Raw genomic sequence first — 24,578 nt, 5'->3', positions numbered from 1 at the left:
CTCAGTTGGTTTAAGGCTTAGTTGTTTAGCTCAGTTGGCTCAGTTGGCTGAGTTTAGCTCAGTTGGCTTTTAGCTTAGACAAAGTTGCTCAGCGACACAATAAAGTCTCTTTTGCAGACATGTCTTTTGACAATATTTCAGTTACACACGATTTTGTATTTAAGTTGCTCTGAGCTAATAAGCCAATCACAGAAGTCAAAGCAAATAATGTGATTTGCATTCAATAAGAGATCTCCATTGGTTTCGCAACAAACAGAATTGCAAAGTTTAAATGCTTAATTTTCGAGGCTTAAATGTTTTTAAATATGTTGTAATAATATTAATAGTAATAATAAACAGGATTGAGTAGCCACCACAGCTTTTCAGATATATGATTTTCATTTGCAATTTTATTGGCTATCGCCAAATAAGTCTCTAATAACCAGGGCTGTGGAGTTGGAGTTGGACAGATTTTGGGGTAAAATTAGTCGGAGCTGGAGTCACTAAAAACAGGTCGACTCCGACTCCAGTTTTTGTTGGACTGTTTGAATTTGAAATGAAATTAAAATGAACTGAAAAAAAATTAATGACAAGCTGAGTTATTATTTTTATTTATGGACTATATACATTAATTATTAATGTATAAATAGTTATTTTCTATTTTATTGACATATTAATAAATAAATAGAAGGGAGGAGGATGGATATGATATTTGCCATTAGTGATTAAACTGGTTCATTTAGTTACAAATCTCACTGGTAAATTTAGGTAAGCAGCAATAGCAGCAAGAATGGCCAAAATTGATGCCATTCTTAGGAAGCGAGCAGGAAAAGGAGCAATTATTGATCAAGCAATGCAATAAGGAAGTACATATTTGATGATAAAGAGGTTGTTAGAATTAAGAACTTTTTAAGGGGACATAGATAAACCTAATGTTTCACTAACAGAAAGACTGGAATGATCTTGTAGAACTGGAAACTCTTCTTTCTATACTATATATAGCCACAAAAAAGCTGCAATCTGAAGAATTGACAGGAGGTGAGAATGGAAGAATATGATGTTTGTTCTTTCTGAAATGGAGGTTTTATTACAGAAAGAATCATTTCTTCAATGAAGGAAAAAAAACAAGTTTGCTAGACAATGAGTTCTTGTTGGGTTCAATATATGTAGATCCAAAAAATCGAATTTTCTTGGATGACGAACAAATGAAAAAGGCAAAGAAAACCATCTATGAACTTTCATTAAGAATGAAATTATTCTCAGAACAGTTGGAGAATTCGAATCAGGACAGTCAAACTGCAGACAGATATTTTTGGATAATATTGAAAAGGCTAAGGCAAAGCGAATGAAAATAAAAAACCAAGTGCCTTTTGATATAAAAATGAAAAAATACATACAAGATTTCTACACGGCCTTTGAAGAAATAGAGAAATATGATTGTGTTTGCAAGACACCTCTTTTAGAACTTATAAAATCTATCCTGAAAAGTTAAAGGAAGTAGCCCTAACAGTAATAGCTCTTCCTTCTACTCAAGTTAGTGTGGAAAGACTCACTCAGCTCTGAAGTTTATCAAATCGGATCTATAGCCCTCCAACAAAGAAGATCTTGCCGAAGCTATACTGTTTCTTAGAAATAACTAATGCTAGTTTTCCCATTTCATAATAAATGCTAATTAATATAATTTGCTATGCCATCAATTTTTTTTTTCTGTAGCATCTATTACTTCTTTTATATTAAAGAAATAAGCTATAACCCATGTGTATATGTTTACATATAATATATGAGGGAGTCAGAGTCTGAGTCAGTCATTTTCCCTATCGACTCCACAGCCCTGCTCACAACATTGTATCCCAGCATGAACGATGAGCACGACTCCTGGCACAGGCATGTAACTGATGTGCTGGACATATGTTTCCACATGTAGAGAGTTGGTGCAACCATCGTGGACATCAAAAGATACTTGTTAGAAGGCATGTCCCCTCATGTGCATGGGCCTTAATGAAATTGTTTGAAAATATATCATGAATGCATGTATATCCCATTAATATTCTGACTTATTTGAAACTACGTTGTAATTTTACTCCAACATAAATTTCAGGATTGTTACACTCACCCGCGTATATTAAAGAAAAGTTCATTGCATTTTAAAGAATACCTGACATGGATTCCTGTTCTTCAAGGAATAAAAATATTCTGCATCAGATGCAAAATATAACAAAAAGAAGTTGGAACTGTAGTACCATATATTGGATAAAAGAGAAATTAAAGGATTATGGAACTATGAAATAATGCTTTATTAATTTAATTCTAGAATATCAGTTATTACACAAAGGTATGTTGATACAGGTACATTTGCCTCAACAACAAGCCACATATTGTAGGACATTTTTACTATAAACTATACTTTTATATTAAATTGAATCAATATTAGAATGTAATAAGAAATAAATGAAAGTAATAATAACCTGTTCTTCTAAACCAAGAATCCTCTGACGATGTGTTTTTTCTCTAGCCTCCATTATCTGCTCGGCTTGTTTCAGAGCTGTGCGTAATCGATCATCTTCTAACTTTGATTCTAAACTTTGGCTTTTTAAAAAGTCTTTCACTCTTTGAGCATGACGTTCTTCCAGTTCTGCTAACTCAGCCTTTAATGATATTAAAAAAATAATAAATTAAATAATTATACAAAAGTAGTATGTAGTCATTATAAAATAAAGTTAATGACAATTTGATGACAAATTTCTGCAATTTACATTGATAAATTAGCTACATATGATTCAATACTTTCATTATTATTATTTTTTTAATTCATTTACCTTTTCCGGGAAAATGTTTCCACAAGTGCTGCAACTGCAAGTACTTTTCTATCAGCCAAGCAAAAAATAATTTCATAATGCTCAGAAGCAAAAAATGTGATAAACAACCAAATATGGTATTTTTGTTGAAGAAACTCAGAGACTATGATTTAGATACTAATTTTTGTATCTATGAAACTGCATTAATCCCATCACAATGGTTGTATCATATATGCATCAGTTCTAAATTCTCGTATGCGATAGCATGCCGCTTAGCACAACGCACCTTGGAGATGGTGTGTTAATGCAGTAGTACAGAGGCATAGCTAAGATTTTCAGTGCCCGGGGAGAACTGAAGATTTTGCACCCCTTTCTGCATGCCAAGAATGGAAACATTTCATTCTAAAATTTTGTAACATTAATTTGGCACCCCTTGGATGCTGGGCCCGGGGACAGATGTTCCCCCTTGCCCCACCCTAGCTACACCACTGCAGTAGTACGATCTTGCAAGACAGGCTGTTTTGCGTCACTAAGCCTAACTTTAAAAAAAAAAATGATTAAAAATACATTTTTTATCAATTACTTTTTCTGTAATGGTATCTAACGGTAATATAATCATAAATACAGAATATAAAGAGATTCTGGGAAAATTTTAATTAAAATGTAAATGCAAAATAAAATATGACATGTAGAAAAAACTTACTTAAATCTGTATCTAAACTTAGTAAAAAATAATAAAATGTATGATTAAATATTATAGCATAAATGATTCAGAAAGGAGATAGTGTGTGATAATCTAGTCGCTATCATTTCATTAGTTATGAAACATATTTCCAGGTTGAACTTTTCAATTATTCTAAGCAGAATAATTAATCGTAGAAATCCCCTCATTTTAGGCACATCTACAAGAGTACTTTGAATTTGGATGAAAATGGATTTTTACTCATCTTTTGTTCATAGAAATAATTAGTTTCTTCAACTATTATGTTCATTAGATTATTGAAAAAAAAATGGTGAAAAAATCAGTTTCATTCACATAAATTTGAATTAAGTTTACTTCTGAAATTCCCGTAAATTTGTAAGATTTCAATTACTTAACAGATTGAGTTCATGATGTAGTACCAACTGCTTTGCTGTATTGTGAAGTGAAAACAAAACAAACTTCCAATGCAGTCTCTATCAAAATTGTTGGTATTAACTGGTGCAAAAAACTTAAATCTGCTATCTAAAGAAGATGCAAACTGAATACAAACTGGAGTTTCTAAAACCACAGCTCTAATCCCAATCTTCCCATAGGGAAAAAAAAAACAAAAAACAAATTTGAATCATCAGAAACTGTTCAATGTTTATATCATGTGAAGCCTCAACTGCTGTCAGCTGGGTTTTGTTTACTTTATATCACCTGCTCCTACATCTAAATGAATCATCATCATCATCAGAAAGTATTTCACAGACATATGGTCAACAATTTATATATTCAAATAAGCTAACTGTATGGGATACCCAGCACCATCTAGTGATTTTAAAAAATCTAAAAGAACATGTATGACACACCCATCTGGAAGATCAAAGCAAGTGGTGATGCACTAGTGCATCATCCAGCTGATAGTGACATTTGGGGGTGATGCACACGAGACACACCTATCTGCAGAGAGTTTTCAGCTTAGCAACATGCCATGAAGGGATTAATAATTGACTTTAAAGCATCAAGCTATTTCTAATTCCACTGTGCAAATTTTGAAGGAACTGAATAATTATGGATTCTTCATTTGACTGATTATGAACAAAGCATTTACTTTTTTAGAAGATACCAAATATTGCTTGCTGTGGAAGAATACAAATAGCTTAATTTTTCCATTTATTGCACCATTTTTCATTAACTTTGACAAATAAATTTCATCTCCTTTTTTTTTTTTTTTTTTCCTGTCTTCTCTCTTCTCTAAAGTTTCTTTAATGATACACCATAGACTTCATATATTTAATTATGCTGATCTTATACTGTTTAATCTGATGTATCAAGTTATTTTTTCATTTTTAAATTACTACTATATGGAGAGAAAAATTTATAACACAAAGTAAAAAAAAAATCCCGTTATAAATTATTACAGTAAACAATTTTATTGGCCCACAAAAGCATCAAATTAAAGTCTGACAAACTAAGTTTCTTGTCACCCATTATAGATATTCTATGTGAGATCCTTTTGCCATCCACAAATCCAATCTATAATCCATTTCAGTTCACAGAAACTGAAGCATTTCTCAAGTCATAATGTGATAATATAGATAGGGTCATCTTAACACATAGGTTGACCAGCCACTTGCCTAGAGATCCCATGCTAATCCATGTACATTTTACTTCCATGAAGGGTTGTCATAAGGGTATAGCACACTGGTTTGCCCAGGGTTCAATAATGCTGTAGGATGGCACTGATGATAGATAGCAAGGATTTTGAATTTATTATGGTCAGATGGTGATAGCAGCACAAAAATGATATCTTTAACATTTACTACCCCCTCCCCCAAATGCAAAGATTGAAATTGAAGGCTAAAAGTGAGGCACATATTGCCATTTGTTCCTTTAGACAAAATATTAGTGATAAGTCATGAGACAAAAAGATCTCTCATGAAGCATGTGTAATGCATAAAAAGAAACATATAATATTTAATTTGATGCATAGGTAAATATGTACCAGTAATACTGTTTGTTATAACCATTAGCAACATGATGATTATTTGTTATACAAAGTAACAAGAACAATTCATATGTGTAAACAATTCTTTACCCTGTAACTTATTCTTTGTTAATTAATCTAAAGTGCAAAATTCGTTTCTCTCTTTTTCCCCTTATTCATAATGCATATTTACCTAGCCATTTTAAGTGAAAATATTTCTCTCTGTCTGCCCATATAATGCATATTTACATAGCCATTTATTTAGCAAACATATCTTGGTAAGATTCATACTTCTGTCTAATTAAAAAGGCAAAGAGGTAAATGCATCGTTAATTCTAGCAGATTTCTTTCTAACAGTTCAGGAAATAAATTCAAATTATTTTTCAATTAAAAATAACCATAAAGATTTACCTGCAAATTTTGTACTTTTTGTTGTAATGCTTGATTTTCTATTTCCATTTTTGTTAAAGATCTTCCCAGGGAACTTTTCTCTATCATAGATTTTGCAGAAATTTCACTTGTTCTCTGTTTCTCTTTTTCAATCTATTAAAAATATTAATATATAAATATTTTATGCCATGCATAATCCAGTGTAATTATAAATAACTACTACTTTTGAAAAAGCACATTTAGCCTAGTTAAATGAATTTATAAATATTGTTTAGAACTGCATCTGTACTATAAATTAAAAAAAATTAAATAAGAAAATGGATTTTTTTATTTCAGAAAGTTCAAGGATATTGTTTTAATTTATACATTCATCAAAAAAACTTAGTTAAGAAAGCAGCTAAAAAAAATATGACCATGCAAATAAAAGAGTTTCTTATTTCTTATAATTATCAGATGGAGATCATTACCCAAAATAACCTAAATTTTTAGAATCGATTATATTTCCATTGTCATAGGTAGGTCAAATTGTTGCAACAACAAAATACACTATGTCAGAAATCCTTTTACCTTTACATGTACAACTTGCACAGAAAAAGGGGGAAGGCAGTTCTATATCTCCCATTCTACTGGACCAACTGTTGAAATTTAACTTGTGTTTTCCATGTCTCAAAAGCATTACTTAGGATATTTATTAGACTTATATTATTGTTCTAACATAGGTACTTTGATACAAAATTGGACTTTTTCTGAAATCTACCTTCCCCCCCCATTTCAATTCTACAACTCAAATTGTGACAAGTTTTGTAAATATCGCACAAGTAGTTTTTAAAAAATTAGCTCCCAAAATTTTAGCTCATTTATGTTAATTGAATTTGGTATATATTTATTAATATCTCTTTTTTATGAAACTTATTTGAATCTTCTTTTCACATTTCGAAATTTTGGTTCATTCCAAATAAAAATCATACATTTTTTTTATGATTTACTTTTAAAATTTGTATTTTTAAATAATTTTCATAATTTTTTTGAAAAAATTTTGATTTATAACCTATAAAATTTTTACCATCATCTTAAAGTAGATGAATTTTTGTAAGCATACCTGCAAAAAATTAGGGTTTTTTTATTCAAAATGTCATATTATTATTATATATGAACCATTCTTAGTGCAAACTAAAAAATGCACCAAGAAAAATTTTTTAATTTCTCCATAAATTTCTCACCAAAAATTACAAAATTTAATATCTAGGCATAATTTGAGTTGTAGAATCGAAATAAGGAAAAAAACTGGTATGTTATTTCAGAAAAAGTCCGATTTTGTGTCAATGCACCAGTGTTAGAACAATGCTTAAAATAAATCTAATATATATCCTAAGTCGCGCTTTTGAGACATGGAAAATGCAAAAAAGTTAAATTTTGACAATTGGTCCAGTAAAATGGGATATAGAACTCTCTTTTTTTTCTGCAAGTGTACATACGTACAAGAATGCACTATTAAGAATCATATAAATACTTGCTTCACTTTAAATACCATTTTTAACCCGTCAGCACATGCGCTGGGGTAAAATCCACCCCACGTGTAGTCTTTTCTTAGAAAATAAGGGAAGGTTGTATGTGACCTTTCTAGTACATCATGTACCTTTCAAGATCAAGGCTAGGAAGGGGTCGCCCAGAGGAATTTTTCCCGTGTCCTTGGGTTTTGGTGGTTTTGGGGAAGAAATGTGCAATGGGACTGTAGCTACCCCGTGCGTGTACTAACGTTTCACTTCGAGGGAGACATTCATTGAGAAGAGTGCGTTTGAGTGAGAACAGTAACGACTGCGGGTTCTTCTCGCTAGTGTTGAAACTGATATTGAAATTGAAGATTCCGATTCTGAGTGCGATAATATTTCTAAGTGCTCACAAAACTAATTCTGACCAGTAATATGATGATTCACATGATTTAGGAAGCATATATTCTTTGACATCTGATGATTTTTATGCTTGATGGAACAATTTGAAGTAAAAAATTACCCTCAAAAAACGTTCGTACATGTTCGCACAATATAGTGACACATTTACCTGGTATCAAGAAAAGCTTTAGAAATTTGGAAAATCCAACTGAGTGTTTATTGCAAATTTTTGATGAATAAATAATGGAAGATTTGGTGAAATCAACAAACATTTACATTTCATCAATAAGAAACAAATTCTCTAAAGAACGTGATGCACAAGAGACAAACATAGCTGAATTGAAGGTGTTGGTTTTCCTATTATATTGCGCTGGAGTGCTGAAAGCAGCACTTCTCAAAGCAAAGATTTGTGGTCAGCTTATGGAAGCAGAATAACTGTTTTACAAATAACAATGTCTATCAACCGATTCCACTTTCTGTTAAAGTGTATTAGGTTTGATGACATAAATTTACGAGCAGATTTGGTACATGAGCATTCCTTTGGTCAATGAATTATTGAAAAAGCACAAATTGACGTGTTTTGGGACACTTCGAAAAGATAAGAGTGAAATTACGCCAAATAAAACAGGCTTCTGTACTCTTTGCATTTTGGGTTTAGAGGTAAAGAATTAACTCTTACTTTATATGTTCGAAAAAGAGTAAATCGCTTGTTCTAACATCCATGCATGAGGATAATCAAATCGATCCATTGTCTAAACAGCAGCTCAAGCTTGAAATGATAACTTTTTGCAACTCTACAAAAGGTGATGTTTATATTGTTGATGAGTTATGTGGAACTTAGTCTGTTTCAAGAAAATGCTGCTGCTGGCCTCTAACGGTATTTCTCGAACAAATGAACATTGCAGGTATAAATGCTTTTATTATTCATTGATCAAATAACGACCAAGTGAATATGAACAGAAGAGCTTTTCTTTAAGATTTAGCATTAGAGCTTGTAAAAGAACATATCCTAAAAAGGGCTGCAATTCTATCTCTCTCAAAAAACAACTCAAAACTGGAGTAAAAAGGTTGGCAGGAATAGAAGATGCAGCAGACTTTCACCCTAAGAAATTGTTTGTAAAAATATGTTGTCGCAATATGTGAGGATTGTTTAAAACAAGATTATTTGAATAATAAACTCAGGTAGGAAGGGGGCAGAAAGCCTATGTGTTATTTATATTTTGTAATATTCGCATTTAGAATCTGTTCTTTGGCATGAATAATTGAATGGCATTATATTGAGTTTTAAGGAAAAAAGCTAGTAAGAATGCAGCCTTTTCATATTCCTCTAGTGCTTTATCAAACCACTCTTTATAATAAACATTTATGTTTAAAAAATATCTACATATGAAAACTGATTTTTCTAATATGAGAAATCATATATGTATCTTATACAAGTTATTAATTTTGCATAAATTTCGATTTTTATGGGTTACTTTAGGTAACCAGTATGGAAATGTTTGTATAACTTTAAGTAAGATTATCTCAAATTAAAACTGGAAAAAAGATTTAACAGAATTCACAAAGCTATTAGTTATTTATACATTCATTTAAAACAAAGAAAATGCATTTATTTATACGTTGGGGGGTGAACTCTGAAAAACAAACACGGGTAAAATTTGTCCTGCGCGTATACTAATGTAGCGCAGTGATGCACGTGTGCTGAAGGGTTATACTTAGTTTTTCAAGTTACTTTATTATTGAAAAAATGTATTTGAATATTTATAGAAATTATATTAATTATTATTATTACTAACAGTTCCCAGATAGACTATTTATGAATACATTTATTAAATACTGAAATACAGTAGTCTTAATCAATAAGTAATTAAGTGGAACAGAAACACATGAGTATAAAGTGTAATATTACATGAAAAAGTAACCTTAGATTGGCAAAGATTCTGAATAAAACTCTAACAGTCTTAGTAGTGATAGACATTTCATGAAAAAAAATTTTAATTACTAAAGATTTTATACAAAATTTACAACAATCTATGGCTACTTTTTCACCTAATTTTAACAAGAAATTGCAATATGAATCAAGGTTTATTACTTTTAATTGTCCAAAAACCAATAAAAATGTGTTGCATTAAATGGTTAAAATTCATTTCACTTACATCTTTGTCACATTTAAGAAAAATATTGGCTTCACATAGATTTAAAATAATTTTTATATAACTACTTTAATTTTAGCTTCACATGCCACTTCAAATGTGAGACACGCTAAAACTGAACAATTCAAAAAGATATGTTACCTTATCCAGAGACTTCTGCAGAGAAGCTCTATCCTTTTCAAGTTTTTGACACAAGTCATCTTTTTCTTCAATGATAATTTGGTTATTCCTCAAGGATGCACTTAACTCAATTACTCTCTTTTCAAGACTATGTTTTTGTTCTTCTAGCTTGCTCACTTGTTGACTGGCTTCTCTCTCCAAGTCTTGAGTTTTCAGTAACATCTACACAAAAAACACATCATTTATTTGAAACAACAGAAAAGATTAACAATACATAAAGGCAATAAAAAAAACTTACTGTCTGTAATTTTTTTATCTGATCAAGATATTCTTTTTGAATTGCTTCACTCTGAGCCAAACTCTGTTTTAAATCTTCTACTTCATCTTTGAGAAGTTTTATTTTCAATTTATATTCATCAACTCGAGCTCTGTTAAAAAAAAAAAAAAAAAAAAAAAAAAAAAAAGTTAATTCAATATATAAAAATATCAGGCTTCCATATGCATGAAATTACATTAGTGCTTATAAGATGCATACAGACATAAAGGATAGATACATATAAAATTATTATTGTCCAAAGGGCATTTAAATTTTTCCTAATTTTATTACCCCCAAAAAATAATAATAACATCTGCAAAGCATTATTTATTAGAAAAATGTACTATTTTCATTAAACCTTTTCAAATCCTCAGAAGATAATAAAATCAGTGTTTTTTATTACATTCTTAAAGTAAAATTAATTTTAAAAAAATGGTGGTCTTCTGTAGTGGCTTTGGTAAGAGAAAAAATGTTGATACAATTCGGGCTGAAGAAATTGCAATTTGTTGCTAAACATCATAAACATCTACAAAAATGAAATTGACTGTGGTAAAGAATTAATTAGGAATTCATTCAATATTTATACAACACAAGTTATTTAATATATACATATAGAAATAATTTAATACAAATTTCTTTTAATGAGTTTCCTAATTCCTTGTTCACAAAAGAACATAGCTTAGCAAACATATCAATGAAAAGCTGAACAATGGGCTGATTCAAGGCCTCATCTGAATTGAAGTTATACTATGAAAGAAATTTTGAAAAGGGAGAAACAAATGAAAGACTAAGAGTGCAAGATCCAGGGAGCATGACATGCATGACAACATTTTTTACCGAAACAATCAGTTTTGTCAGTGATCAAACTTTAGTGTGGTCTTCTTTCCAAGCTCCTACTGAGCCAACAAATCAGTCCGAATGTGTGCTGTCATCAACTGGACAGTTTGAACAAATCCATATTCCAGAAACTTTCAGAGCTCATAAATTGTATAGAAACTGCACTTCATCCTATTTACAGGAGAAAACATTGCAGCAAATACATCACGGATTAAAAACAATGCAAAGTGAAAACGCCATTGGACAAAACATCATTGCCAAAAATAAAGCTAATCAAAAACTTCTTATAAACATCATCATTGAAAATATCATGGTAAAAAATAAAGTACCTACAAATCATTGTATGATGATAACATTGCAGACATATATTTAAAAAAAAAAAAAAAAAGTTAATTCAATATATAAAAATATCAGGCTTCCATATGCATGAAATTACATTAGTGCTTATAAGATGCATACAGACATAAAGGCATTTTTTAGGCTTTAAAAGTTTTAAATGTACATTTGCATAATGATTTGAAGTGGAAGAAGTAATGAAAAATATTTTTGAATTAACTAATAAATTTTATTATTATTATTTATTTACGAGTAATTTATTATTTTTATTATTATTTATTATTATTATTTATTTAAATTATTATTTATTATTATTTATTATTATTAATTTATTATTTTTATTATTATTTATTTAAATTTATTTAAATTTAAAATTTATTTAAAATCTTAAACATTCAGAAACTGAAAATGAGTAGAAAACTAATGCCACTTATTGCAGTTGACAGAATTTTATAATTTGATAATAAATTAAACAATTTAAATAGAGTCAACACATGCAGTTACTCATCTTCCTTATAATCTTTTTTTAAACTGTCTTTCAATAATATAAATAGTATATTTCAATATAAAATGCATAAAGACAACCCAATAACATTTAATATAATGTTGTCAGCAATTTATTTAAAATAACAGTATAATCCAACCAAATTTATTTTATATATATGTTAATTATTGTATTTAATACAGTTTAAACAGTTTGTTTAAAATGAAAACATATATAAGCATGATGTAAAATCCAATTTATTATTTAAAAACACTGAAAAGTTCTACTTAACATTTTATTCATTACAGACTCTTTTTGGCATCCACAGTTCAGTAACTTCTGATAATAATGCCTCATATATAACTTCTTTTTCAATTAATGGAAGATTAAAAATACTAAGCATTATTAAGATTTTACAATGAAAACTGATCGTTAACTGTTTGTTTCTTGCCAGAGCAGTAACATACCAAATCCACTTTCCCACCAAGGCTGCTATAGAAAACAAGCACAAAAAAAAAAAAAAAAAAAAAAAAAAAAAAAATTCTTATTTTATGACATTTTTACGCTGTAATATTAGAGTTTAGGATCATATTTTAATATACTTTTTAATTAAAAACTGTTGCAAGCTTCAAGTAGATATTACTTCTGGTTGCATATTAAAGACTGCTATGGACTCCCTGTAAATTAAAAATTTTGACTGTCCAGTTTTACTCGAAATCTAATCAACTTCAAATAAACAATATGAATGAAGCTTAAATATGGAAAACAGAAGTATTTGGAAGTTTCATACGAGTTATAATGGATGAAAAAAATATAGTCTACTGGAAATAAAATAAGTATTTAAAGAAGGAGTTTTAAACTTATTTATACAGCTAATCATTTTTAGGTCAAATAGCATTTTAAAAATAAAGTAACATTTTGATTTCTTAATATTTTTTACATTTTAATATTACTACAAGAGAGAAATGAAGTATCTAAAATATCACAGGGAGAGAAAAATCCATAAAATTTATCTTATAAGTAAGAGGTATGTATAGAAATATTTAAGTAATTTAAAATTTATAATGAAATTAATTTACTTTAATTCTTCATTAGAATGTCGCAGAGTTGACATTTCTGATTTTTGCATTAAATCTTCTTTCTTAAATCTCTCCAGATCTTCATATAAATTCTCCTGAGAAGTGGAAGTCTGAGACAATGTATGGCTTAAATTGTTAACCTGAAACATTAAAAATTAATGTCAAGTTTAAAAAGTTTGAAAATATATTACTTGCTTAGAGATATGCATCAAAAATACAAAGACTGAAGATTTTATTTACAAAAACACATAAAAAATTATAAAAAAAGTCTGACGTGGCCGGTACATGACCTCCCGTTAATTCTATAGTCAGACATCACAGAAAAGCAGCGAGCTTTGGATAAACTGAAACTCCCAGTTGATCATTTAATAAAACAAAAATTTAATTTGTTTACAAGCTTTATGGCTTAGTGTTAATTATAAACAATACTCAGTTTTTATTACTCTATTCTCCCAAACAATGGACAGTATAACTATATATGCTCATGTACATATCAGTTCTCATTCTTTGATCTGAAAATAACACATCAACATATAGCATTTTAAATTCATTAATCAATAGCAAAAACTTTAAAAGCAGCATATCTTTAGAATTCCTGATAGAGTGTTAAGTGTTGTCATGCATATTTTTTTTATATATTTCATATATTATTTTTTTAAAAATAACACATAGTGATAATTTTTGGTGGTAGCATACTTTTATTTGAAAGATGATTCAATATGAAAGTAACATAAACAGAAAATTGAGGACTGAAGGTAATACGTTTAATTGCTTCATAAAGAGAACTCATTTTCACAATGAGCTTATTCCCATTGCATTTAGCATAATTCCAATAATACAGTTTATACTTATAAATGTAATATGTTGTTCTCAATCACATACATATTTTAAATACCAAATTTAAGAAGTTTTGGATTATTTTATAATCAATTTTTTTTACAAAAGTCTTTTCAGAGTTTCAAGTAAAGCATTACTTCCAGTTCATCAATTTCAAATAAAAATCAAACGCGTTTTTCACACTGATACACTCAAATATTAATATTGAAAAGTTTTGGATTACATTTTAATATAGTTTTTCATTAAAAACTGTTGTAAGCTTCAAGTAGATACCACTTCTGTTTGCCTATTAAAGACTGCCATAGGCTCCCTGTAAATTACAAATTTTAACTCTCCAGTTTTACTTAAAATCTAATCAACTTCAATCAAACAATATGATTGAAACTTAAATATGGAAAACAGAAGTATTTGGAAGTTTCATATGAATTACAATGGACAGAAAAATCATCACACACATATATACATACAGACGTCATTGTAAAAATATGTTGAGGGGACCCTAATTAGGCTAATTCACTATTGCATTTTTGGACTGGATGTAACATAAAGAAAGAATAATAATATAGTTAAAATAATACTCTTTCCAGCTGAAAACATGCTATACATTTAAGAATTTACTTTTATCTGAAATCATGATACACATTTACAACTGTAATATTCAGTCTTAAGTGTATAAATAAAGTTAAGTGATCTAGAACCTAATTGTTTCCAGGGTCTCTTATGCACAAAGTAGCCGGTAACCATTAACCAAAGTTAAGGAGCTTCTTTAACTTACGTTAACTGTTCAGAATAATCCTGCATTTCCATTCACATTTGCCTTTCTTTTTTGAAGAAACATCAGCAAAAATTTTACATTCATTATACAATATTTTAGCTGCTTGCCAAACTCTACACACAGTCAAACATGTTACTCCCCACTCACATGCAGCTTTATTTATAGCATCATGCTTCAACTTTTGACCTACTTTCAGTCTCAACAGCTTTTGTAATAGAATTACTACACTGCTCAGTAATTAATTACTTCAGCTTGAAACTGATTTTCAACATCTCTTTATTTACATGAATATTGTTTTAATTTAGTACATAAAATGAGAATAACATTAGGAAAATCCAACTACGGTACTCATATAGTTTCATACACTGAGCAATGGAGATCTGTTAGACACGTCTTCATTCTCTAGCCCACATAGATATTGTGGTTAGTTTACTAAAAAATTTTTAAGACAGAATACGTTTTCCCTTATGCACCCATAGGCAAATTCACCCCTTCATTTTTAGCATTTGATGGGTACCACATTACAGCTTTACTATCACCCCATGTAACTAAGTGTGTATTTATAAGGCCATTAAGTAATGAAAAATTACAACTATCGCTATTACAAATTGGTGGTGGTTAGGTTTTGCACATATAATATTTTTCTCTCTCTGCATATATATAAATAAATGTATATATATATATAAATACAAAGTAAAAAGCAATTCAGAACCTAAACAAATTGCACGCTGACAATAACAAAAAGTGGTGGTAATGATGCAAAATAAATATATTAAAAATACATTTAAAATCCATCCCCATATTCAATTGAGAACAAACAGTATGGGGCAAAAACAGAAGCACAGTAGCAAACTGCATGATAGGTGCAAAAAATGGCAAAACCAAAATGAAAAGGTTTAAAAAAAAAAAAAAAAAAAAAAAAAACTTTACATCTTTTACTGCATTAACAATTGGGGGGGGGGGAATACATCAAAGAACAAAAGAAGTAAATACATCAGCCAGTTGCTGAACCAACAAACACACAAATAAAAGTTTAATACTTAAAATAATCTCAGAAAGTTATCTGTGTCTTAAATTTATCTCAGAAAATAGTCTGTGTCTTTAGCAGTTCAACTCCTACCTGCTACTGGGTATATCTAATTAATATATATATATATTTTTAAATTTCAAAACTTTTTTTGCACTACTGTTACAGATTTCAAGAACTAACTCCTTTTTATTTTATTTTAACTTTTTGGATCAAATTTTCATTTGCTATTATTTTTTCATATGTTTGATTGCTTTTGTTTGCATATTTTGTTTTTTGGACTCTATCCACTTAAATAATATTTATTAGCTTTTTCACTTGTTTATGATTTTAATACCATAATTTTGAAAAAAAAAATTACTCTGGCTTGTATGGTTTTAATTTTCATATTTTATTACATTTTTCATGTGTTGGATTGTTTATATTCGCATTGTTTGTATTCTGGATTCAATCTGCTCAAAATAAAAAATAAATTTTAAAAATTAAGCTTTTTTTAAGTTTGTTTATGATTTTGATGCTATAATTTTGCACTACTTACTATTTATTGCCCTGTAGGATTTGGACTGATAAAGACACATATTACTCTAATTAATTTTTTGATATTAGTTTAAGTATTAAATTTTGCGTCTTTTTTAGTTCAAAAACAGGCTGATGTACATATGTCTTTCATTGCACCAACTCCCTAATGACACAGTGAAAGATGTAAATTTCTTTTTTCATTTTAATTTTTTGTTTTGGCTTTTTTTCACCTATCATGCAAGTTTGCCATTGTGATTTTTTTTCTGGGGGGATATGGTTTGTTCTAAACTGAATATGAGATGGATTTTAAATATATTTTTAATTTTATTTCTCATTCTAAATACATATATATGTAATATAACTATCAGTAATATATTGATGATTGGGAGACAGCTGTAATGTATTTGGGCAGTTCTTTTACTTTGTAGTTTGAATGAAGCATAATATAGGAAAGACTTGCAGACACTCTTCATAATACTCTTTGAAATTTACATCTTTAGACAATGGACGAAACACAGATATGAGTGGCACATGTTAGCAGCAGCAACGTAAAGCAAGAAAGTGAATATGCATTCAGATGAGTATAGGAGAGTCAAAAGTTATCTTGATCTGTGACTGGATAAGAGATGTCTGCATTGTAGGATTACATAAGAAATCATTATGTAGATTAATTTTGAAACAACAGATTCATACATTATAAAAACTTACCATTTTTAGGTGAAGTAGCCAAATAAAAATGAGGAATAAAAAGGACTATTCCCAAAATAAACTTAGTAATTTGCTTTTATATTTCATAGCTTACACACATACACATGTATTAGAAAATTACAATTAACATATAAGTCATAAATGAGTTAAAAAAATTCAGACAATAATAAAAGAATTTTCATACTATTCTGTACTTATCATACTCTCAAGAAACAGTTGTTCACATGTTAATGAAAAATGGCTGTTAAAAATTAAAGAAAATTACCTTCTGTTTTAAAAGTTGTTCATTTTCAACATGTTTCTGAATTATTGAATTTAATTGTTCAACACTTTGTTGAAGCGTTTTATTCCGAGATTCCGATGATTGAAGCTTCTTGTTAACACTTTGCTCCAGAGCCTAAAAAATATTATTTCCAATAGATAAATATACAGAAATGCATTAGACCTCTATGCACAAATGGATAAAAAAGGAAAACTTAGTTTTATTCCAAAACTTTTTTTTAATTTAGAAGAAAAATAGTCTGTTTCAAACAAATTCCCCTTTTATTTGCAGACATATGCACAATTTGTTTTGTATCAATACAATATAAAATGCATAGTTTATTAACATGATTATAAAAATATATAAAATGTTGCTATGATATGTGCATATGAAACAGCAAAGATTCTTTTCATTAAAACTATGTATATGCATTATTATTATTATTTCCTGGATTAATCATTTTGAATGCTGCATACATTTCTGAGTTAAAAATTGTGTTTCAAACAGCAGATTTCCACTTAGATCATATATCTGCTACTAGCATATTTAGTACACATTAAACAAAATAAAATAAACATATATATAAACAAACAAATAAATAAATAAAAATAAAGAGAGAGTGAGAAAAGGGGTAATTATTCCTAGCTCAAATTATGAATTTCAAAATTGTTTTCTATTTATTTTATATTTTGAGCAAATTAAACAAATTTTATATGTGAAAAATGTCATAAAATCAATGCATACATTATTTTCATATGCACAATATTATAGTGATATACAGTACCCAGAGCTTATTACATTTAAATTTCCAGGAACTGAAACAAATACATATTATTAATCAATAGAAAAATGTCACTTATTAAACTTATCTCCACCATTTATTAAACTCAGACTGGCAAAAGTGTACTCGGATAACTTTGGTGAGGGAAACAAGTGTAACTGTGACAAAAGTCCAGCCAATGATAATTGAAAAGCTGCCTTTGGCTGTTCAGCTATGCTTGGTTAGACTCAACAGACATCGCAAACAGCTGTATTGATTTCTTTGTTACTTGCATTACTAATTTAATTGTTAAAAAAAAAAAAAAAAGAGAGAGAGAGAGAGAATTTTTTTTTTATATGGAAGGAGTTATTCTTTAGCAACTTACATTAAACTGTACATTAGCACTGCAAACATGCAGCAGCACGAGTCTAACTTATCTATCCATGCATCACATATCTAACTGAGCATAGCTGATCTAGGATTACTGCATACGCATTAGTGTTGCAAGTTGTGTAGGATCATGTGGTTGGTTAAATAGAGTGCTACTGCATATTTATTTTTATGTTATTGGTTTTATTTTATTTTTTATTATTTTATTTCTATTTTACTACTACTTTTTTAGTATTTTACTTGGTTTTGTTTCTCATTTTTTAATTCTTCTATAGATTTTTAACAGTTAAAATAAGAAGATATGATTCAAATAATATTGAAGATATTAATGATGAAGATTTAGCAAAAAAGGTTCACCATTGCAATGAAAGTCAGTGTGACTTTACAAGGACTGCCAGTCCAGAATGCCCTCTTCCACTGTGTCTTGTTTGTGGTAAAAAAACTTTTGAATACAGCAATGGCTCCAATAAAATTGAACAGACATTTCATGATAAATCATATTTGAAAAATAAAACTATTTATTATTTTTAAATTATGTTAAAATCTCAAAATAAACAGAGTATAGTAAACATATTTACAGTTAGTAAAAAGGCTCAGAGAACTAGTTATTTGGTAGCAGAGGTTATTGCACAGAAAAGGAAACGTTACACAGCCAGTGAGAATCTGATAGTATCCGCATATAAAATTATAATGGATAAAATGTTGGGAGAAAATGCATTAAGGAAAATTGAAAATATTTCACTTTCAAATAATACAATACGTTGACAAATCAGTAATATGTCACATGATGTTGAAGAGGTTTTGTATGACAAAGTGAAAAATGGCAATTTTTCAATTCAAGTGTATGAATCAACAGAATTAACAAATGTTATGTTCTAGTGTTTGTAAAATTTGTTAATGACGAAGAAATTCAGAAAAACTTCCTCTGCTGTAAAGAATTACTTGAGACAAGCAGAGGAGACAAGAAGACAAGATATGTTTTATATTTTATCTGCATATCTGGGGGGTGGGGAGAGATCTTTCTTGGAAGAAATGTATTGGCATTTTTACAGTTAATGCTGCTTCCATGGTTTGCTTCATAAAAGACTCTTTTATTCATAGAGAAGTACTGATGTCAAAATCCCTTAATAACGAAAGATAAAAGGTATTTGATGATGATATAAAAATGGTAAACTTCATTAACGCCTTGACATACAAATAAGAGAGGGAGCAAAACATATAAAACATGATATTTTTCTGTTGAGAGGGAGAAAACATACAAAACAGGATCACAGCATGACTAACGACAGTTAACGAATCTAATGATATACTGCGCTGCATTCGCTGAAAAAAGTTCTTGCTGTCTCGGAGACATCAAAGTCTACAATGACACACGAAATGAATGATGTCTCCCAGACATCATTTTATGTCAAGGGGTTAAACAAAAGTCACTTAATTCCAGTATTTTTAAAAAGCTCTGTGAAAACATGGATAAAGAGCTCACAAATCTGTTGTTATACATTGAAATCTGGTGGTTAAGTACAGGCAGAGTTTTTAGTAGGGTTTTTGAGCTAAAGGAAGAAATGCATGCACATTTTCAAAACAAAACCGCAAACAAGATTTTACTAAATGCTTTGAGGATCAAATGTGGGTACAGGTGCTAGTTTATTTAGCAGATATGTTTCATCACTTGAATCAAATGAATAAGTTACTGCAAGGTGAAATATACACTTCAAGTGACAAGATTCTTGGATTTAAAAGAAAATTAAGCTTATGGAAAGATAAAGATATTACTGATATGTTCAAACAATCCTGATATGTTGGATTGCAAATCTTGATATATTTGAATTACTGGCTGGACTAAAGTAAAATGAATACCAACAAATTTCATACTTTATTGTATCCAACCTAGAGCAGCTGTCATTTTCCACCCCTTTCAACAGAACTATACGATTAGGTGAAGAATTCATTCTCTCTCTCTCTTCCGCTCATCCTCAGACCCTAACTTTAAAGAGAAGAACTTTGTGACTTAACATTCAGATGGTTCACTGAAAATGAGATTTGGTAACATGGTTTTGGACAAAGTCTGGATTTCTGTTGAAAGTGAGCATCCAGCAATTCAAACAAAAGCAATTAATTTACTACTGCAGTTTTCAATAGTGGTACATGTGTGACCAAGCTTTTTCTTGTTTAACAAGTATTAACAATAAGGAAAGAAATTGTCTCCTTTCTGTGAAAGATGAAAATTGTGCATATATATTGAAAACCAGATCCTGAATTCAAGTTATAAACTATTACACTAAAGAAATTTAATATTTATATATACCTAATTATATTTAGAATTATAACAAGTGCATGTAATTTTTTTTCTTTGAAATAAACAGCTAAAATGATAGTCATTTTTTGTTTCCTTTAATGATCATTAATACAAATATCATGAAAAAATATTGTTACATGGATGCTGAGGTTCTCTAGAACTTGAACATTGTCATAAGGGTTCCATAAGAGTGAAAAGTTTGGGAAACGCTGCTAGAGAGACATTGTGAATCAGTGAAGGTTCTTTCTTGAATACCAGCTGATAGGAGGTGGAAGGGCAATTTCTGTATTCCATCTTAAACGGTTTCCACATATAAAATCGTTCCTTTGGAATAGACACATTATGTTACAAAGAGTCATAAATAAAGTTCTGAAATGCTCCTAAACATTACAATACATTAAGAGTCTTTGAATGGACAGGAACTGGTAACTGTTGATTGAAGAAAAAGCAAGGAAAGAAATGGTCACGCTTGTAATCATGAAATGGCAGATCAATTAAATAGATAAACCTTTCCGCTGGCTAGAAATGTAAATTTTGAAAATTGGATAAATCACTGCAAAAAGCATTTTTAAAATCTGTTGTGTGCTTAATGTGTAACATGTTGAAATACCAAGAGAAAAGACACAAGTAAAAAATTCCAAATTCAACCTTTAAAGTATTATAAAAGCTGTTAAATGCCATTATAGAAAAGATGTTTACTAAATGATGAATAGAATTGAATTTCATGAAAATGATAAGAAGATTTCAAAAGAGACAAGCTGGAAGTTGGGCATATTATAGTTAATGTAGTGATTAATCTCTTAAAATAAGTTAAAAGCTGTTTTCAAAACATGTAATTTATGTAGAAGAAGCTTCAGAGGAACTGAGGAACATACTGTTGCATTCTACAGGTTTGTGGATTTGGAGTGATGAGTACAATACTTGATGAAGAATCAAAACACAATTTATTCATCAGTATCACACAGGAGAGTTCTAAAGACACGTTTATAGCCATCAAAAACTATGACAAACACACTGAAACAATCAGCAATACAGCCTTCAGGCTACAACAGTGAAGACAGCTTCATGGCGAAGCACTAAAATGCAGCTCCCAACTTGGTGGATAACTCTCAAGCTAATATCTGAGCTCAAAACACTACTACTGAACTCAACAACAACAGATACTTTGCATGATACACTCAAGATACACTGCTACTCAACATATAGGCAGGGTTTATATAGCTTTTGACCTGACTTCGAGAACACTGTGGGACAAATCAGTAAAAATTTGTTCCAGAATGTTCTCACTCTGTCTATGGCATATCAGCAATTTTGTCACCAAATGGGTAATTCGTGCCAAATCTGGCAACCTTGCATTTTCTTGCCGTTTTCTGGCAACCATAAATTCGCTTTGCGGGGAAGCTATCTTTCTGCGGCTGAGCATTTCGTAACAATACCTTATGTTTCCTCAGAGAAACATACCTAATGTTTCAGGTATCAGAGAGGGAAGTTGCGAGGATTCATACTATTGGAAATAGGCTCAGTTCGAATGCCTAACAAGTATCAGACCACATGGCCGCCCAACTGGTATAGTGGTAGCATCACTGACTGCAGTGCAGAAGGGCACAGGTTTGAATTCTGGAGAAAGCATGGATGTTTATAAATGCATAAAGTAGGTGCCCCATATTCTAAATATGCGGTGAGTTGAAAGTCCTCTTGTAAGGTTTGGTGGTTAGGAGACCCTTGAACCCATTCCTCCAGGGTGCTCTCCATCAGAATTGGGAGCAGAACTGAGCTAAATCACACTGTCACCTGAATGGTGCTCAAGGCTGTTGTCAACGGCAGGTGGAATCTAGCGTGTTTTGCCACAAGAAATTTCATGGGAATAGGCTGACTATCTGTCAGACAAGTGAGCATAAGCAACAACAACATGAGGATTCATTTTTAAAATATGTGCCAATTCACAACTGAGACAATGTGCATAAATATTTACTATGGACATGTTAAAAGAGCTGCAGAAATTGACAGCAAAGATGATTCAGAAGAAACTGGTGACTTACTATCATCAATCAAATATAGAAAAACACTGCAAATTCAAGAAAAATTCTTGAACTGAAAGGTGCCGACTGAAAATGCTATCAGAAATTTTATGAAATTGAGAATACAATTGAAAAAGTGTTATTAAACAATATATGAATAATTCTTTGTAAGAGATAAAATTTCATTAAAAATGTAACTAGAATATTATTTTTCTAAAAAATGAAGTCATTTTTGTGAAAATCACAAAATCAACTTTTTTACAGATTTCACTAGTCCTTATACTTATGTTTAGGAAACTTTTGAATTTGTTATAAGAAATAAAACAGTGAAAAACTACCACTGCCACTACATACTTATAGCAAGTACTACATACTTTCTTCAAACACATTTATATACAATAAACAAAGCTTCCTCATGTATAATGTCCACAGCTGGATATCATATCACAATATATTAGTAATACACTACCGGACATTAAAATTGCAATACCATGAAGGAAAGCAAATACAAAAAAGATATTTATTGTACATAAAAACAGTATGACATGAAGATAAAATTATTAAATTTGTAAGCAATTTGGGGGTTTACAGAGGTGCGAAAATTAGTAGAAACAGCTGCCACCCTTGACATCTAAAATGCCCTTACCTGGTTAGGCATGGAGTTGAACTAAGCTTGGATGACAGAAACGAGCAACTCATTCTCTGCTGTTTCAAGTCTATGCCACACTTCATCAACCGTATTAGCTGGAGAGGGGTGGCGGGCCAGTCTCTCAGCAACCCATGGCCAGATGTTTTCAACGAGTGAAAGGTCTGGGAACCCTGCAGGCCAGGGCAGCAATCAAATACTCTGTGTATCGAGGAAGCTCAGAACACAATGTGCAACATGTGGTCTTGCATTATCTTGTTGGAACATGGTGTTTGAGGGCCTCTAAGATATGGAGCAACCACTGGACGTGAGATGCCAAAATTGTACCTATTTGTATTCAGATTACCATCAATCCAAAATAGAGATGTGAATGTCATGTATCCAATGGCTGCCCAAACCATCACAGCAGGTGCAGGGCCCCTATGCCGATATGGAATGCAGGTGATGTGCTGTCTCCTTGGAGCCTCCAGACACGTATACGGCCATCAAAATACTGCATGATGGATGTTGACCAGTGCGATGGATGATATCACAGAATGATAATCCATAAGCAATGATCCTGCCTTACGTTCTGGTATTCAAGGGTCTCCTAACCCTCTCCCCTTCCACCAAACCTTACAAGAGGACTTTCAACTCACCGCATATTTAGAATATGGGGCACCTACTTTATGCATTTATAAACATCCATGCTTTCTCCAGAATTCAAACCTGTGCCCTTCTGCACTGCAGTCAGTGATGCTACCACTATACCAGTTGGGCGGCCATGTGGTCTGATACTTGTTAGGCATTCGAACTGAGCCTATTTCCAATAGTATGAATCCTTGCAACTTCCCTCTCTGATACCTGAAACATTAGGTATGTTTCTCTGAGGAAACATAAGGTATTGTTACGAAATGCTCAGCCGCAGAAAGATAGCTTCCCCGCAAAGCGAATTTATGGTTGCCAGAAAACGGCAAGAAAATGCAAGGTTGCCAGATTTGGCACGAATTACCCATTTGGTGACAAAATTGCTGATATGCCATAGACAGAGTGAGAACATTCTGGAACAAATTTTTACTGATTTGTCCCACAGTGTTCTCGAAGTCAGGTCAAAAGCTATATAAACCCTGCCTATACGTGGAGTAGCAAGATATTAGCTTGAGAGTTATCCACCAAGTTGGGAGCTGCATTTTAGTGCTTCGCCATGAAGCTGTCTTCACCGTTGTAGCCTGAAGGCTGTATTGCTGATTGTTTCAGTGTGTTTGTCATAGTTTTTGATGGCTATAAACGTGTCTTTAGAACTCTCCTGTG

The 24,578-nt window shown here is 30.7% G+C and overlaps 2 protein-coding genes across 4 annotated transcripts in view; one reads left to right on the top strand and one right to left on the bottom strand.

Annotated features, from left to right (window-relative positions):
• The window catches only part of LOC118192812 (uncharacterized), a 160,622-nt gene that overhangs the window by 4,962 nt on the left and 131,082 nt on the right, over positions 1-24,578 (bottom strand). For both annotated transcript variants that reach the window (XM_035363833.2, XM_085813360.1), the window contains 6 exons: positions 17,182-17,313; positions 13,051-13,190; positions 10,297-10,426; positions 10,020-10,220; positions 5,858-5,989; positions 2,445-2,624 (listed from right to left, as the gene is read on the bottom strand). In XM_035363833.2, coding sequence (XP_035219724.2) covers positions 2,445-2,624; positions 5,858-5,989; positions 10,020-10,220; positions 10,297-10,426; positions 13,051-13,190; positions 17,182-17,313 — 915 coding nt within the window. The remainder of the gene's footprint in view (positions 1-2,444; positions 2,625-5,857; positions 5,990-10,019; positions 10,221-10,296; positions 10,427-13,050; positions 13,191-17,181; positions 17,314-24,578) is intronic.
• The window catches only part of LOC118192818 (uncharacterized), a 560,683-nt gene that overhangs the window by 534,949 nt on the left and 1,156 nt on the right, over positions 1-24,578 (top strand). The window lies entirely within an intron of this gene.

This window comes from Stegodyphus dumicola, chromosome 3 (assembly GCF_044657685.1).
Source record: "Stegodyphus dumicola isolate Sdum_Otavi_A_Nest chromosome 3, ASM4465768v1".
In the NCBI taxonomy this organism is placed as follows: domain Eukaryota; kingdom Metazoa; phylum Arthropoda; class Arachnida; order Araneae; family Eresidae; genus Stegodyphus; species Stegodyphus dumicola.
The sequence above is the reverse complement of the archived record's forward strand: the minus strand, read 5'-3'. Positions and strand labels throughout refer to the sequence as shown.